Source organism: Coloeus monedula, assembly GCF_965178545.1.
Source record: "Coloeus monedula genome assembly, chromosome: 32".
Lineage (NCBI taxonomy): Eukaryota > Metazoa > Chordata > Aves > Passeriformes > Corvidae > Coloeus > Coloeus monedula.
In genome coordinates this window covers 1,738,181-1,755,005 of record NC_138812.1, presented here as the reverse complement: position 1 = coordinate 1,755,005, position 16,825 = coordinate 1,738,181, and the positions used below count along the sequence as shown (strand labels likewise).

At 54.9% G+C, this 16,825-nt stretch overlaps 1 protein-coding gene across 1 annotated transcript in view; it reads left to right on the top strand.

The window, feature by feature from the left end:
- Positions 1 to 7,744: 7,744 nt before the first annotated feature.
- LOC309583698 (maestro heat-like repeat-containing protein family member 7) overlaps positions 7,745 to 16,825 on the top strand; it is a gene marked incomplete at both ends in the record, with an annotated part of 62,398 nt that continues 53,317 nt past the window's right edge. Inside the window, one exon of the mRNA XM_082299491.1 lies at positions 7,745 to 7,879. Coding sequence (XP_082155617.1) covers positions 7,745 to 7,879 — 135 coding nt within the window. The remainder of the gene's footprint in view (positions 7,880 to 16,825) is intronic.

Here is a 16,825-nt window from a genome sequence, read left to right as displayed (position 1 = left end):
TTGCTGCTGCTCTCCAGGATGACTTTCAGAGGGGCACTTGGAGCGCTCCCTAAAGAGCTCCCGGTGGGAGGGGGGTGGATTTCTCCTCGCCGGGTGGCTCCTGGCTGCAGTTCTACGCTCAGGGGAGTCCCGTTTTCTCAGCAGGCCTCTGCAGCGAGTCTGTAGCCAACGTGTGGCTCTGCTGCCATGCCCAAGGTGCCGTTCCCTTGCCCAGCCTGGCTGCAGCTGGGGGATCTGCTGGGCATGGCTGGGGATTTTCATGGCCAAAATCCTCCAGCGTCCTCACGTCTACATCTGCCCATTGCTTTGGAGAGCACAAATCACAGAACACTCATCTCAGTTGACAAACGTCATTTATTGCCGGTTGCTACACCTGCGCTGACAATATAAAATGATACAAATCTCAAGTTAAAAAAACTAATTTATTTGATTATTACAACAATCAAACAAATATCAACTTCTTTAACAAAAATTAATTTATTGCAAACCTCTACAACGTACTATATACAAAGATCAATTAGGTGTTTAACAACTTAATTTATTGCATCATACTACAACTGTACACCCATATATAAATACTAAAATATCATATCGCTCTCTAAATAGTCCTATGCCAAGAACTCAATCAACAGAATTATACAACCACATACATATTTAAATAGAAATGAATACATATCTAAACACCACAATATACAGATGTAAATATAGATTAAATATGACATATTACATACAATACATATAAAAATAGATACATCAAACAAACCTATCTGTAAATAGACAACTGTACCAATCTAAATATCCATACAACTGCATCAATACAAATACACACCTATACATCTCGACACATGTAAATACAGTTAGATACAGAAATAGAACGAGATACATACAAAACTATAAAAATAGACATAATATACCTATACAAATAGCACTATACCTATTTAAAGAGCCATATGTCTACAACTACATCAAGAGAAATAGATACTTAGAAAACTGTATACATATGGAAATAGAACTAAACACAGATATAACAACATACATACAAAGCTAAAGACATATATATAGAAATATGGAACTACAAACATGTATGTATATATCTGTACATACATCTATACATAGTACATCCATAAATATAATCATACACATATAGAATTATACCTATAAAAATATGTATGTATGTAAATATCCATACAATTATCACTCTCTATGTGCAACTCCATACATCTATAAGCAGAACTACAAGCAGAGGGATTCCAGCCGCCCCATCTTCAAAGCCTCTCCCTCGGTCGCTTCCTCCCGTGCAGAGCAGCTCTCCTGGACGGGGACAGCAGATGGGACACCTGGCAAGCAAAGGGAACACTGAGTCCGGATCGGGACGTTTCCCTTGGCAGCACCTGCGCTTCCATCAGGGAAGAGGAAATCTCAGAGCCTCCCCAGGAGGGTTAGAAAGAAAAACCAGGCCCAGTGGGCCAGGCTGTGGCGAGCGCAGCCGCGGCGGGACCGTCCCGCAGCCCCCGGCAGCGCGGCACAGCCGGCACCGCTGCCGGGCCCTGCCGGCACAGCTGCCGTGCCCAAGGACAGCCCCTGTGCCGCCCGGGGCAGCCGCGCTGAGCGGCCCCAGCCGGCCAGTGCCCGCTCCTGCCCGGCCGGCCAGTGCCCGCGGCCAAAGCCCATGCCAGCCTCACGCCCACCCTGCCTCAGCAGCCCTGGGGCCTCACCCAGGGTCTCGGGCGGCAGCACCGGGTCCCCGTTCGCTGCTCTTGCTGGCGGCCTTCAGCTTCTTCCTGCTGGTTCTCGTCAGTCCTGGGTCTTCTCAAGGACTTCAGGGCAGCTGTGGCAAAAGTGGAGGCTCTGGAATTGGTTCCAAGGGCTGGCAGAGCCACAGGCCCGGACCCCACTGTGCTCCCTGCTGGCCCCCTCCAGCCCCTCAGCCCCGCCATCCCCTTGGCAAACCCACAGCACCCCCAGTTCCTTCAGCCCCTCAAAGTCCTCTCACCCCTGTCAGTCCCTTCAGACCCACTGAGTGCCCTTAGACCTGCCGTCCTCCTCAGCCTGTGCCACTTCCCTGTCACCTCAGCACACCCACACCCCTCAGCTCCACCATCCCCCTCAGCTCTCCCAGTTCCCTCATTCCCACCACCCTCCTTAGCCTGTGCCACTTCTCTGTCACCGCAGCCCCCACCATTCCCCTCTGCTCCCCCACCATCCCCTCAGCCCCACCAGCACCTCAGCATCACCGTCCCTTCAGTGTCACCTCTCCCCAGCCCCTCTGGCTCACCGTCCTCCAGCAGCTCCTCAGGGCACCGTGCCTGCGGCCACCGGCAGCTCCCACCGCTCCAGGGACACCGGGGCTGCAGCTGCTGCTCCGCCCGGCCCGGCCGCCAGCTCGGAGCCAGCACAGGAAGAGGGGACAGAGGGGGCACAGGGGCAAAAGCAAGAGGTGAGAGAGGAAGCAGAGCAGGGAAAGAGCTTAAAAAGCAGCCTATATTTATTCAAATATCAACCTATCTAAAGCTCCATATACCTATAGCTATATAAATATAATTACGCCCATTTATAACGATATACATATATAAATGTAACTGCACATCTTTAAATGCAACTGTACATCTATAAATACAACTACATATAAAAAAAACCTATATACATCTACAACTACAAATATATATTTAACTACTCAGATCTGTAACTACAACTATCTAGACATTTAAATACAACTACATAAATCTATAAATATAACTACATACCTACAAATGCAACTAGAGACAGAGGGATTGCATCTGCCGGATGGTCACAAGCTCTCCCTCTGTCTCTTTCTCCCATGCAGGACAGCCCTCTTGGAGAGGTCGATCAGATGGAATCTGGGAAGCAAAGGGAACACTGAGTCAATATCGGCCCTCATGCACGTTTCCCTTGGGCAGCAATTGTCCTTCTATCAAGGACTGTAAAAGACGGCCTGAAAGGGCCATCACTTGGGAATTCACTTGGGAATTTGAAGGTTGCTCTTTAAAGAACAGGGATCCTTTCAAGTTTTCAAAACCTCCAAAGGTTTGAAGTATCCCAATAGAGTCTCAGCACCCGCAGTGCAAATGGCACCCACGAGAGCTTGAAGCACAGACAGTCCCAACTCCCACACAGAAGCCCAGCCTTGCTCTTTCTCTGTGCTGACAGAGACACCTCAGTCCTCACTGAAATGGCTGAAGCTGACGGGTGCTGTGAGCTGAGTTACGAACCAGCACCGTTCCCTGCCATCTACAAACTGCCCTCTGCAGTGAGCAACAGCTCCTCCAACACAACCATCAGCTCTGGCAGGAAGAGCTGGGAGGGAAAGAGCTCCCTGTGAGGCCTGCAGGCAGCACCAGCTTTGCTCAAGAATGCAGATCCAAGGTGCTCCCTCTCTCCTATTAGTTCTCGCTAATCTGGGGTAATTTAAGTTTTTCCTTTCCAAATCATAAATACTTGTGATTTATTATTTGTTTGGCCTCTGCTGCTTGTATTTTTAATGTGTCTCACTAGAGCCATCAGCAGACTGGTACTACATTGATTTAATGCTCTGAGACAAAAAGCTTAGACTTCTACACTGACTTCTTGCTGAGGTTTTGCTCTCTTGATTCAAGAGTCCCTCAGTGTTGCTTCCAGAGTGCTGTCACCCTGCAGCAAACTCATCCACGGACTTCAGGACAGAATTGGGACAGCCAGGTTGGTGACACAACTCCCACAGGTTGGGTTTATTCACTGCTCTCTGGCCACAGCACTCGGTGTCAGTGCCTCTGGAGAAGCGTGGAGGGCAGGGCTCGGCGAGGCTGTGCCAGGGCAGGATTTGACCTAAAGGCACCAGGGAGCACCAACCCTGCAGACAAGAACTCACCTCTTCTCATCTCCCTTCCTGCCAGAGGCAGGCTCAGAGCAGCCGCCTCAGAGCTCTCTAAAGCAGTGTGGGCTCTCTCCTTACCAGGCTCCTCGGGCTCTGGGGAACTGTTCCTGCAGCTCTCGGTGCCAGGTGAAGCTCCCTCTGCTGCAGCCCTGTTCCCAGCCTCTCCTCCTGAAGACTCGGCCGCAACATTAGCATTCCCCTTGAAAGAGAACCAGAAAGAAAGAAACCCAAAGATCACTCCATATTTTCTTGGAATCACATCGGGGATACAACAGCTCTTCTCCACTCCCAACAGCAGGGGAACGCTGCCCAAACCATTCACGTGACAATTGTTTGAAACTCAGGATTCGTGTGACCAAGGTGCAACTGAAGCTCTTACAAAATGACCTTGGAGGCAAACCATGAACTCAGAAAACCAGGAGACACCAAGGGAGGGGACGTGCCCTCACACCCTGAGCCTGGCTTCTCCCACCAGCTGTAAGAAATCAGCCAGCAGGAAGCCAGGGGCCCTCCTGCTTCCCAACACGGCCGTCGGCAGGGGCAGAGCTCGCTGCCAGCACTGCCCAGGGCTGGGTGCTGCCAACCTGCACACAAAGCACACATTTCTGCCTGGCACTCTCACCACCCCACCCAGCCGCTCAGACCATCAACCACAAGGCGGTGCTTTTTGGAGCCCTCTGCTGCTGTCCCATATGGATGATCCGGGCAAACATTTATGGACCTAGGGTATTTCCAGCATCAAATTTTCCAGTGCCAAAAGTCTGTAAATCTGGAGGGTACAAAAAAAACCAACCCAAAAGACAAGAAAAGCCAGACGACCAAGTTGTGTTTCCTAATTCCACGGAGGAAGGAAATGCCCAAGATTAACCACCTGCAAGTTACCTTTAGACAGAAAGATATTCTCACTATGACCACTTGCAGAATATTCATCTCCTCTGCAACAGCCTGTCCATCAGAATCTTAAAGATTCTAAAGATGGTTCAGAGCCTGCAATGTTTCCTTTTATTAGGGAATAAAATGCCTTTGAAAACTGCTGTGTGGGAGTTTACAGAAGACAGAAGACATCACACTTGAGAATAACATATTGGTAAATCCAAAAAGCCCCACTCCCCACCTTGAGTCTGCCCTTCCTCAACCAGAAATCTACTGCAGGCAGTGGGGCTGCACATGACTAGAAAGAGACATTCTCTGGCCAACATGTAGAACAACCTGCAAAAAGGCCTGTGCCAACACAGACACTCCAGGCAAGTCTGGGAAGAGGCAAGAGTTAAGAGAAATGGGATTCCTAATCCCAAGACTGCATCTGTCAAACAAAAGGAGCAGAAAGCTGCAGCTCCAGCCCATCCCCAAGCACGGCTCTGGCAGCGCCTGCACGCTCGGCACGGCTCACACAGCAGCAGCAGCAGCAGCTGCAGCCCAGCCCTTGCTTGGCCTTGGCCTTCCCAGGCAAAACAGGCAGAGCCCACGTCTGCTGCTCTAATAGAGGCACCTCTCGCATGCCCCTCCCTGCAGGGGACACTTTGCCTTCAGTGGCAATTCTCCCCACACTCTTCTCTTCTTTCCCATCAAACAAAGCCTCTTAGAACCTACACAGCATCACCACAAAGGCCCCTGCACCAGGGATTCTTCCCAGCAAAAGGAGCACCCAAACGTGGCCAGCACAGGATCACACCTCTCATCCTCACTAAGGGGGGAGACTTTGTCATCCCTCTTCTTTTAGAAATCTTGCTTGATCAACAAGAATTCAATCACTAAATAATCATGAAATCAACTAAAGAAGCCTTTGCAGCAACGTTCAAAAGCTCTCAGCCCAGCCCCTTCATTCCCATCCAGTGGGGTTACCTGAGCAAAGGGAGACCTTTCAGCCATGGATCTCCTGATCTCCCGAATCATTGCCTCGACCTGAAGGCCCAGATCCACTGAAGGCAATTCCTCTTGCCCAGGTGCATTCTGTGTCTTGCTGGAGGCCTTCCATGCTGCACAAGCAGCACTGCCAGGAGGAGCACTGGAGGCTGAACTGCCCGGTGTGGCTGCAAGAATCCAAACACATTGGTCAGGCTCCAGAATGTGGCTTTGGGACACAGAGCTCTACTGCTGCCTTGCAGCAAACATCACAGGAAGCACACAGGAAAACCAGACAGAGATTCTTCTGGCTTTCCAGGTCCCCCTTCCTAGTAGGTTTGACAATTTCTGTCTGAGAATGACAGAGCATTGTGGGGAAATACTTCAAACGGTCACTTTTCACGACCTTTTGGAAAAGCAAAGGGAGAACACTTTTCCTACCTGATGGCTTGCAGGCTGGGGACTGCTGCTCCGTTTGGAGCTGCTGGAAGCTGCACGGCGGGATCCTGAGCAGCTCCCGCCCGGCCGGAGGCGGCCGCTCCGTGTGGGGCTGCTGGAAAGCCCAGGGCGGGAGCCCGGCCGGCGGCGGCTGCAGCCCGTACAGCTCCTGGAGGCGGCTGGGCCCCTCCCGCCTGACCGGCAGCAGCGGCTCCCCGTAGAGCCCGAGGAGCTCGCAGGGCGGGATCCTGGGCACCTCCCGCTCGGCAGGCAGCGGCCGCTCCCCGTACAGCTCCTGGAAGCGGCTGGGCCCGTCCCGCCGGGCCGGCTGCGGCCGGTCCCTGTGGAGGAGGTGGAAGCCACAGGGCGGGCGCCGGGCCAGGAGCGGCCGCTCCCTGGGGGGCTGCTGGAAGCGGCTGGGCCGCCGGCTGCGCAGCTCCCGCCCGTCCGGCAGCGTCCGCTCCCTGTGCAGGAGCAAGAAGCCGCTGGGCGGCCGCCCCGCCGGCAGCGGCGGCCGCTCCCGAGGCAGCGGCCGGAACCGCCCGCGCCCCTCCGGCCCCGCCGGCCGCGGCCGCTGCCGGGGGCGCTGCTGGGAGCCGCAGGGCGAGCGCCTGCGCCGCTCCGCCCCGGGCACCAGGCGGTGCTTGTTGGCCGTGCTCCGGCGCCTGATGCGCAGCAGGAGGTGGGGGCGGTCGCGGCGAAAGCAGGGGTTGCGGTAGTGGAGGCAGGCCCCGGCACCGCCCGGCACAGCCGCGCCAGCCCGGCCCGGCACCTTGGAGAAGCCGTAGCGGTTCAGCTGGCGCACGATGCTGCGGAACTGCGTGGCTCTGAAGGTGCGCGGGGCCGGCCCCTGGACGCCGGCCGGGCTGAGCAGCTCCTGCTCAAAGAGGGCGCGGTCGATGAGCAGCCCCCGGCCCTGGGTGTCCCAGCGCACGGAGCGGACGCGGGGGCTGTTGGCCAGGCGCCACAGCTTGGCGGGGAAGGTGCGGGCGTCGAGCCCGGCGGGCAGCGGCAGCTCGGCCATCGCGCCTGTCGCCCACTGGCGCCGCAACGGCCGCAGCGCAACGGCCGCAGCTGCAGCGGCGGCGCGCGGCCTGAGGGGGGCGCTGCGCTCGGCCCCGCGCGGGAACGAGCGGCACAAAGCCGGGGCTGCGGGCACAGCGCGGGCGGGGCGTCCCGGGGCGCTGCCCGGAACGGACCGGCATGGACCGGACCGGCACGGACCGGCACGGACCGGCATGGACCGGCATGGACCGGCACGGACCGGCATGGACCGGCACGGCACGAACCGGCACGGACCGGCACGGACCGGCATGGCATGGACCGGCACGGCACGAACCGGCATGGCACGGCACGGACCGGCACGGCACGGACCGGCACAGCACGGCACGGACTGGCATGGCACAGCACGGACCGGCACGGACCGGCACGGCACGGCATGGCACAGACCGGCATGGCACGGACTGGCACGGCACGGACCGGCACGGCATGGACCAGCACAGACTGGCACGGACCGGCACGGCATGGACCGGCACGGCATGGACCAGCACAGACCGGCATGGACCGGCATGGCATGGACCGGCACAGACCGGCATGGACCGGCATGGCATGGACCGGCACGGCATGGACCGGCACGGCATGGACCGGCATGGCATGACACGGGAAGCCCCTGGCGAGGGCTCTGGGAGCAGTGGCGGGCTGTGTCCCCACGCTGCATGCCGTGCCTGGGTCAGCATCGGTGCCAGAGGGAAAGGACATTGCTCTGTGTTGGCTAAAGAAAGGATGAAAAAGGGAGATTAGAAAACATTGGTTTTGCCTCCTTTTCAGCAGACCCGCTGTTGTGTTCTCGCCATCTCTGCCTGTTGTTGGCAGATTTGGCACATTTCTCATGATTTGGGGTCAGCAGCAGCAGCAGCAGCAGGAAGGGGCAGCAATTTTGTCAGCATTGTCATCAAAGCTGAAGTGCTGCGCCATGGACAGATGGTGCTTTCCCCAAGGGATTAATGGCCTGCAGCTGGAGTGAACTCATGCCGGTGTCTTCCCAAAGGGAATCACATTTTCTTTTCTCTGGAATCACTTCTTTTTTTTCCCCCCAGTCTGGGGAGAGTTCCAATGCAAACCCCTCCTGCAGCCAGCTCTTGTCAATGCAGACACAAAGGAGATCTTGCAATGGACAGAGCCTCCCTAGAGCTGGTGTGGAGAGGTGAAGGGGGAAGCGTTGTCCTTTGGTCACTTGAAGTCTTGTTGAGGAGCTGCTTGTGCTCTGGGGGACGGACACAAATGATGTGTATCCAAGCCTTGCAGGTTCATTCATGAGCTTCCTGACACACCACAGAGACTTAGGGGTTTTTGTGTTGAGGCAGAACTTTGTGTCTGGGAACGTTTTGAAATGCTTCCATTCTTTTTTTTTTCTTTCTGCACAACTATTGCCATAATCTTTTGCTTCCAGAGAATCTTTTCCTTCTTTTTGGGGCACTTGCCTCTGCTGGGCTCCCAAATCAGGCCATTTCCCTGGGTTGGGTTCCTTCCCAAGCAGAGGAGTAGCCCATGGCCTCCGTCCTCCAAGTGGAACTTAAGGAAGCACAGGGTTTGCTGTTGTGGGAGAGGAGCTCCTCTTTCCTGCCTGCTTTCCCTTTGGGACAGGCTGGGCTGCGTTCAGTTGATAAAGGGAGGTTTAAACTCTGAAGGAGCTGCGTTTCAGACCGCTCCATCCTCGAGCTCTTCTGCGGGTGTCCTTGGACAAAAGGCCTCTTGGTGCGTGAGCTCCCAGGGGGCAGGTTAAGGAAGGAGGTTGGTATTTCAGGACTGGCGCTGCTGAAAGCAGTTGGTTTGCGGAGGAGCCCGGAGCTGGGAGTGGATCCTTTTCTCACCTGCGGGCAGAAAAAGAAGCTGCAAAGTGGGAATTTCATTGGTAGAGATGGCGATCAGGAGTGTTTTCCAAGAAATGGGCTTGCAGAGAGGCAGGTCTTGTGCTGAACTGGCTGTGTGTTTGTTTGGATGGTGGGGAGGGTCAGAGACACAGACACAGACACCAGCTGAAGGAACAGTGTCATTTACTCTAATGCAGAAGTACAAGGAAACAATCAGGAAAGGACAAGCTAAGCAGTGCAGCTCATCATTGTTACAAAAGGTTGCCTCTAGTGATTAAGAGGGATACATCACCAGATACCCTAATCCTTTCCCCTTCATCCAGATCTGCACATCAGCTGGGGGAAGCTGTCCCAGCAAAGCCCTGCAGAGCCACGGCTGGCAACGGGGACATCCTGCGGTGCCTCCACCTTTGCCGGCCACGAGGCTTGCGAGGGCGCTGTGAGAGTAGCCCGGCTTGGACAGTGCTGCGGGAGCATCTGACAGAACTTCTAGTGCAGGGACACCTGATTTCATTCTCCTCTTGGTTTTCTTCCCAAGCCCAGCCAGGCCTCAAGGAGGAACCGAGGCCAGATGTGGCCTTGTCCGGTTTCTTGATGCCAAAAGGTAAAGACACGTTCCTTGAATGAAGGGATGCACAGATCCCATTGATGGTAATGCCTGCTAAGGAGCAGACCCGAAGAACATTTGGTCGGAAGGGCCATCTAGAGGGCAACTTTGGCTCAGGGCCTGTTGTTGAGGCCTCAGTCCTTCAGTGTTTTTGTGTTGCAAATGAATGCCCTGGAGGGCTGGAAACGAACAAGTCTCTCTTGAGCACGTTGCAGACAGGGAACGGGATTAGCCCTGCCAGGCCGGGCTGGGGCCAAGAGCAGAAGGCCGGCACGCTGCGTTTGCCCACAGGCAGCCGTGCAGAGCAAGGAGGCCGCTCCTGCCCAGGGGCTGAGGTGCCCGAAGCTGCCTCCCTGCTGCGCAGCTCTGCGGGGCCCGTGGTGCGCAGCGTCCTGGGCAGCCAGGGCAGCCCGGCTGCCTTGGAGCACCAGGAGCGTCGCAGAGAAGCTGCGGCCCTTTGCTTTGGAACTATTTCTCCCAGTAGTTCTTCCGAGTTCTTCTTTGGACTATTTCTTCGAGTCATTAATCCATAGATTCTGACGTGTTTTCCTTTCTTCTTGCAAATTTAAGACATCTTTTTGAGAGAAGTGACTGACGTAGCTTCTGCTGCTGCTGGTGCTTTAGTCTGCAGGTCAGGGCAGGTGATTTTAACCAAGGATGGAGTCCAAAGGTAACGTTCCAGTTTCGCCAAGTCAATAAAACCATTTACAATGGGGGTATTGATGCTGAGCAGCTTTCCTAGTTTTTGGAAAGTTGCAACCTTAAAAAACCCAACAGGTTTTCCTACCTGAGGATACCAGCAGTAGTAAGATGCCAATTCTTTGCAGCTCTTTTCTGTATCTTTGGTGCTTTTAAGAGTTCCTCAGTCCCCAGCAGGAAAGAGAGCACGTGAGATAATGTAAGTGATTTGAGAGCTGTGTGTTGTGCCTTGCCACATCAGCGTTCGTGACAAGCTGGACACCCCACTCGTAGGTCTGTCGAGTTGAATTCACCCTAATTGTGTGCAAACAGCAGCCCAGAGGTGCCGAGAAGAGCAAGGACAGTGGGTGGGTGTGCACAGACACACCCGTGGGCTGATTGCTGTGTGGGCAGAAGACTTTGGACAGCAGTACATCTTCACTCTCCCAAGTTGGAAAAATATTTCAAATCTACATGAATTGAAAATATTTCTCAAAATTTATCAAAAGGTATCAAATAATCCATACTAATTTATCATCTATTCAATTTATCCTATATAGTATGATATACTATATATTTTAATAGATATAATAAATAGAATATGTAAAATATATACTTGATCTTTTCCTAAGCCATTGCCTGTGGGGCTTATAGACCATCTCCTAGCAGTGCTACATTTTTGCCTTCTGGTCCTACTTATTATAGCATCAGTTCCCCTGCGAGTTCCTTCAGGGCACTTCAAAGGGCTTCCATCACTTTAGCACTTGTGAGAACTTGTTGCTTCCCAGTTCTGCAGCATCCTTCTGGATTTTGGAGCATTTCAGCACTTGGGTCAATGGCCCTTCCCTCATCCCTGCCCTGCAGCAGTTACACTCACTGTTCCCTCGCCCTTGCTCCAGACCCTTTGCCAAAGTGCTGCCAAAGGCAGCGCAGCTGGCTCAGGATCCCTGGTTGCTGCTGCTCTCCAGGATGACTTTCAGAGGGGCACTTGGAGCGCTCCCTAAAGAGCTCCCGGTGAGATGGGGGTGGATTTCTCCTCGCCGGGTGGCTCCTGGCTGCAGTTCTACGCTCAGGGTGATGCCTTTTTCTGGTCTTAAAATCAAGAGTCATACATGGTTAGAAGGGAAAAAGGGATTTTACCTCAGTATTTATTTTAAGCATCCTTAGGTGCACACGTCCAGGTCATATGCATCGAGAATTACAGCAGTGGAAAAACTCAACTGGGAAGTACAGGGACAACCCAGAGAAAGTAGCTATGTGTGTAGAAATGGGACCCTCAAAACCCAGATTTGCAAGATTTGTCGAGAGACATCCATGACGTGGGTTCAAGCCCTGCCTGTAGCCTTGCTGAGAGTCCGCATACAGCCAAGGCGAAGGGACAACATCAGTCCCTATGAAATATTATATGGCAGGCCGTACCAGGTTCCACATATCCCAGGGGAAATTCATACGAGAGGTAAAACTGATTTGCAAAAGTATTTAATGGCTCTGAGTTCCACTTTGCAGAAGCTCCAGAGATTCATTGTGTTATCCAAACCAATAGGATTGGACACAGCTGCTCATCCGTTCCAGCCTGGAGACCGGGTCTGCATCAAGTGCTGGGACAGCGACCCCTTGCAAGCCAAGTGGAAGGGACCAGTCCAAGTTTTGCTGACCACTTTTACTGCGGTCAAGGTTGCTGGCAAGGGACCGTGGATTCACTACTCCAGGGTGAAGAAAGCTTCTGCTCCCAAAATCACCAAGAAGACAGAGACTGATTCAAATCAGAAAGATGCAGTCTAAACTGTTTTTTACATGTTTGCTGTTTGCCCAACTGGTAACCATGGTTCAGGGTTCACCCCATGATTTACATAAGACTGTGGTCCAAAATGTGTCCAAAATTCTTAATAAGAGCGATTGCTGGATCTGTACTCAGTTACCACCCCTAGATGGGAAGGGTCACTGGCCATTGATTGGCATTTTAATGGAAGAATTAAGAAAGATTTGGATGAAATTTGGAAGGGAACTCAAATTCTACATGAAGTGGCTTCTAAAAATAACACTTTAAAATTTGATCATATTTTTGATACCCTCACCTCATGGTTACCAAACTGGGCCTGGGTAAAAGAAATATTCATAATAGCTGTAATTGTAGTTATTATCTGTGTAATTTCCTGTGGAGCAGCCGGTTGTGTAAACCGGTTCTGTGGTTAGAAAGGTAGAGTAGAGACTAGACAAGGTAGAGTTTTGTTAGTCTCTAAAAGGGGGGAAATGATGCCATGAAGATTTTTGCCTTTTCTTTTTTACCCGTTATACCTTTTTACAACTTCTGTATTCCCAGTGCTTTTTGCCTACATTCTTGGACTTGTTAGTCAAGCTAAGAGGCTAAACATTTTAGAAGCTTTGTAGCCAGGGATCAGTGTGCCCCAGAGCCCAAGGTCCTCTCCAGAACATATTCTGTAAACCAAGATAGAACCATCCAGGGGAAGGTTCCTTGGGGGAGGGAGGGGCTCACTTGAGTCTCTCATTGGGGAATCTTTGATAGATCTGCTAATTAGTAACACCTATAATGTTATACCCAATGTTGGGGGGAGAAGAAGAGGAGGAGAGACACAGAGACACAGGGAAAGACTCGGCGGGGTGCATCTCGATGCATATGACCTGGACGTGTACACCTAAGGATCCTTAACAGTAAATACCAAGGTAAAATCCCTTTTCCCCTTCTAACCGTGTATGACTCTTGATTTTAAGACCAGGGAAAGGCATCACGGCCTGCTCTGTTGCCTGCTGTGCTCTGGGGCTGCTGCTCCCCGCAGAGGGAACTGCACTGCCGTGCCAGAGGAGACAAAGAAGCTCCAGCTTAAGCCAAACTGAGCTGGGTGGCTGGGCTGGCAGGAGTGGCGAGGGTCAAGGGCATTCCCAGAGCTCATCCTGCTGCAAGGACGAGGAAAAGTGGCAGTGGGAAGCCAACAGTGAGGAGAGCTGAGGCCTGGAGGGCAGCTCTTGAATGACACTCAAATCTCACCGGACCTCTGAGATATTGCTGTTCTTCTGCCAGTGAAAGGATGAGTCCCTAAACCTGGGGCTCGCTCCTCCTCGTGGTCAGGGGCATCAAGGAAGGCTACAGTGCGACAGAGACTGCCCTGAGCTGGCAACTCACTGGGGGAAAAGAGGGAGCACTTGTGAAGTAAAGGCAGGTGGGGCAGAGAACTGTGCAGAGAAGGGCTGAGCTAAAGCTTGAGCAAGCTGAAAAATGTCATTTGGGCTCATCCCAGACTGATTTCATTTCACAAGTTATTGAACAAGTTTATTTTGGGCGGGGGGGTGTCATGTTTTCCCCTGGAGGCGTGCACTCTGCAGGCTTGAGCTGCGTTGCCGAAATGCTCGGGCACGTCTCTGCTGCAGCTCACACCGGTTCTTCTTTGGCTTCTTCCGGCCCGGTGCTGAGCCGCAGCAGAGCCCTGGCGGAGCCCAGAGCAGCCTCAGCATCCACAGAGCCCGGCTGCAAGGAGAGAAAGTAGAAACCGCCCGTCAGCTGAAGGCTCCCGTCCCCCTTGTCCCAGCCGCCCGCGGTGCCCAGGCCGTGCTGGCCGTGCTCAGAGCGGTGCCCGAAGCCGCCCGTCCCTGCTGCCTTTGGCAGGAGAGCAGGAGGGCAGGACACGTGCCCAGCCTGCAGCCGGCCGTGGCACAGCCACCTCCTCAGCAGCTGCCCAGAGCGGGATGCTGCTGTGCTCGCTGCCATCTCCCAAAAGCCCTTATCCCAGCCGTGCCAAGAAGACGGGGACCCACCGCACGCCACCCGCCGCCGGAAGAAAAGCTGCTCCCAAGCCATGTCCTCGGCCTTCTCCAAGGCCACGTCCCATCCACACCACAGCTGCTCCCAAGCACTTCCCGATCCAGACTGGACACCACCTACAACGCTTCCTTGAAGAAAAACAAACAGCAAATTAAAGAAAAGGCATTACAGACAAAAAGGAGAAACAAGAAAAAAGCTAAAAAATCTTCTCTCTGTCGGGGGCCTGAGCAAGGCCCAACCTTCCCTACATGCTGGGGAAAAACCCACCCACGGGCGAGGGAAGCCCACGCTTTCTCCCTTCCCCCCTGCACTGCCCCCCAACAGGCACGGCGAGCCCAAAGCAAACAAGGGGAGTGGAGCAGCCCAAGCCCTTCCTTTCCTGCAAAACAAAGCAGCCCGTGCACAGCTCCTGGAGTGCCACCTCTGCTCCTGCCATGGGGGCTTGTTTGTGTCGGGCTGCCAGCCCCAGCCCCAGCCCCAGCCCAGGGAACAGTGGGTGGTGGGGGCTGTTGGCAGGGCCAGGGGCTGACTCCCATTTCGTAAGCACCCCAGCCCATCCCGCCCACCCTGCCAAAAAGCAGCTTGGCAGCCGGCTGAAGGATTGGTTGCCTCCGCCCCAGCAAAGGGAGGAACCTTTGCTTCCTGGCCAGGCCGTGCAATGCCCAAATCTGGGAGCATCCCCCTGGGTGTGGACTCATCTGTAAATTCGCTGTGGAGCCTGGCTTTGAAGAAGGTGCCACAATTGAAGTCCATCATCTTCAGCTTGCCAGGTGGAGGAAGAGCTTGTCATCCTTGATGTCACCCTCCATGTCTCCAGCAGCAGCAGCCGCACCTGGCACAGCTTCTCCAGGGGCTTCTTCTTCCCTGGGGCTAGAGCAGGCTGTCAGTGCTCTGCCCAGGGCCCCGGCTGTTGCTGAAGCAGGACAAGCAAAAGCAGCTGGCACGGGGGCCACCAGAGCTGGGAAGAGCAGCTCAGCTCCAGCAGCAGGGCTGCGCGTGCCCAGCTGAGGAGCCCTGCGCAGCGATTCAGGCAGGACAAAAACTCTGCCTTTCTTTGCTGCTCCTTGCCAAGGCGCGTGTGCAGCTGGAACTCACCGGCTCCCTGGCTCAAAGCGTGCGTGTGGCTCTCTCCCTTCTCCTATGGCACGCGAATATCCTGCATCCAAGGAGCACAGGACAGGTCTTCTAATGAGGGCCTTTCCGAGGAGAGCACGGATAAACACCGTCGGATGAGATCCTGGCACTCTGCGCAGAGAAAGCAGAAAGCACCAGTCAGTCGCAGAAGGCTCCTGTCTGCTTTGCCCCACTCTTGCCATGGCCAGGCCGTGCTGCGTGTGCTCAGGGCTTTGCCTAAACTTTGCCATCAGTTCTTTCTTTTGGAGGAGAGCAGGACATTGCCACCTCCTCAGCAGCTGCCAGGGTGGGATGCTCCTGAGCCCGCTGCTGCCTCCCAGCACTGCTATTCCCCCCGTGCTGCAGAGACAAGGATCCACCTGGAGAGAGCCGTCGTGGGAGCGAGAGCCAGCGCCAGGTGCTGTTCCAGCCCCTCCTGAAAGGGTGCTCCCCGCAGACCATCTGGTGCAGCACGATGCCCAGGGACCAGACGGTCGCTGCCTCACCGTGGTACCAGCCCAGGTGCGTCCATTCCGGCGGGCTGTAGGACGGTGTTCCTATGGAATAGAGATGGAGTTCTTCAGGGGGACGCTGCCTGCTCCCAGAGCCTCGCCCCAGCATCCCCGGGCATGCGGGGGCCGCACCAGCGGCACGCGGCCTGACCCACTGCCCTCTCGCCAGCACCTGGGGCTTGTGTACAGACTGGGGGTTGGAAAAGAAGCCGCCGGTGTCGCAAGAGGGCAGCGGAAGCCCTGGCAAGGCCCGAGCATTCCATGCAAAGGAAAAACCCACTTGGTGCTGGGGAAAAACCACGCTTTCATCCTCCCTGCCTGCACTGCCCCAGAAACCATTCTTAAGCCGAGGCAAGCACGGGCAGCAGAGCAGTCTGAGCCCTGTCTCGCCTGCACACCAAACGGGCTGGAGCACAGGTTCTGGGCCCCCCTCTCTGCTACCCCCACCCACGGGTGTTTCTGTGGCGCTGGCTGCCCCAGCCCCAGCGCCAGTCCTGGGCAGAGGGGCTGGCAAAGGCTGCCAGCAGGGCTGGAAGATGGCCCCTCAGCCAGCGCCGCTCAAAAGCAGCAAGGCTGAAGACTCCGGCTGCCATGACTGGCAGCAAAAGGGAGAATCCCCCCTGCCACAGCCGCCTTGGGCTGTGAGCTGTTGGGCTCTGGGATGCCGCTACCAGGAGCCTCCCCCTGCGTGGGCTCACCTGCAAAGCTGGTGTAGGCTGCGGCTTGCAGGTAGGTGCCACAGCCAAAGTCGATGAGTTTGGCCTGCCCGGTGGCCAGGTCAACCAGGATGTTCTCTGGTTTGATGTCCCGGTGCAGGACCCCGCAGCTGGTGCAGTGCCGCACGGCCTCCAGCACCTGGCGGAACAGGTGCCGCGCCACCTCCTCGCACAGGAAGCCCCGTGCCCGAATGAAATGAAGGAGGTCCTGAGACCGCTCCGGGCGCTCCAGCACCATCACCACGTTGTTGGGGAGCTCCAGCCACTCGTGGAGCTGGACGATGCCAGGGAAGCCAGCGGACACCTTGGCCAGCAGCACGATCTCCAGTGGTGCTCGGGTGCCGTCGGGCTGCGGGAGGAGCACGATGCCGTCAGCGGGGCCCATGCCGTGCCGGGGCTCGGC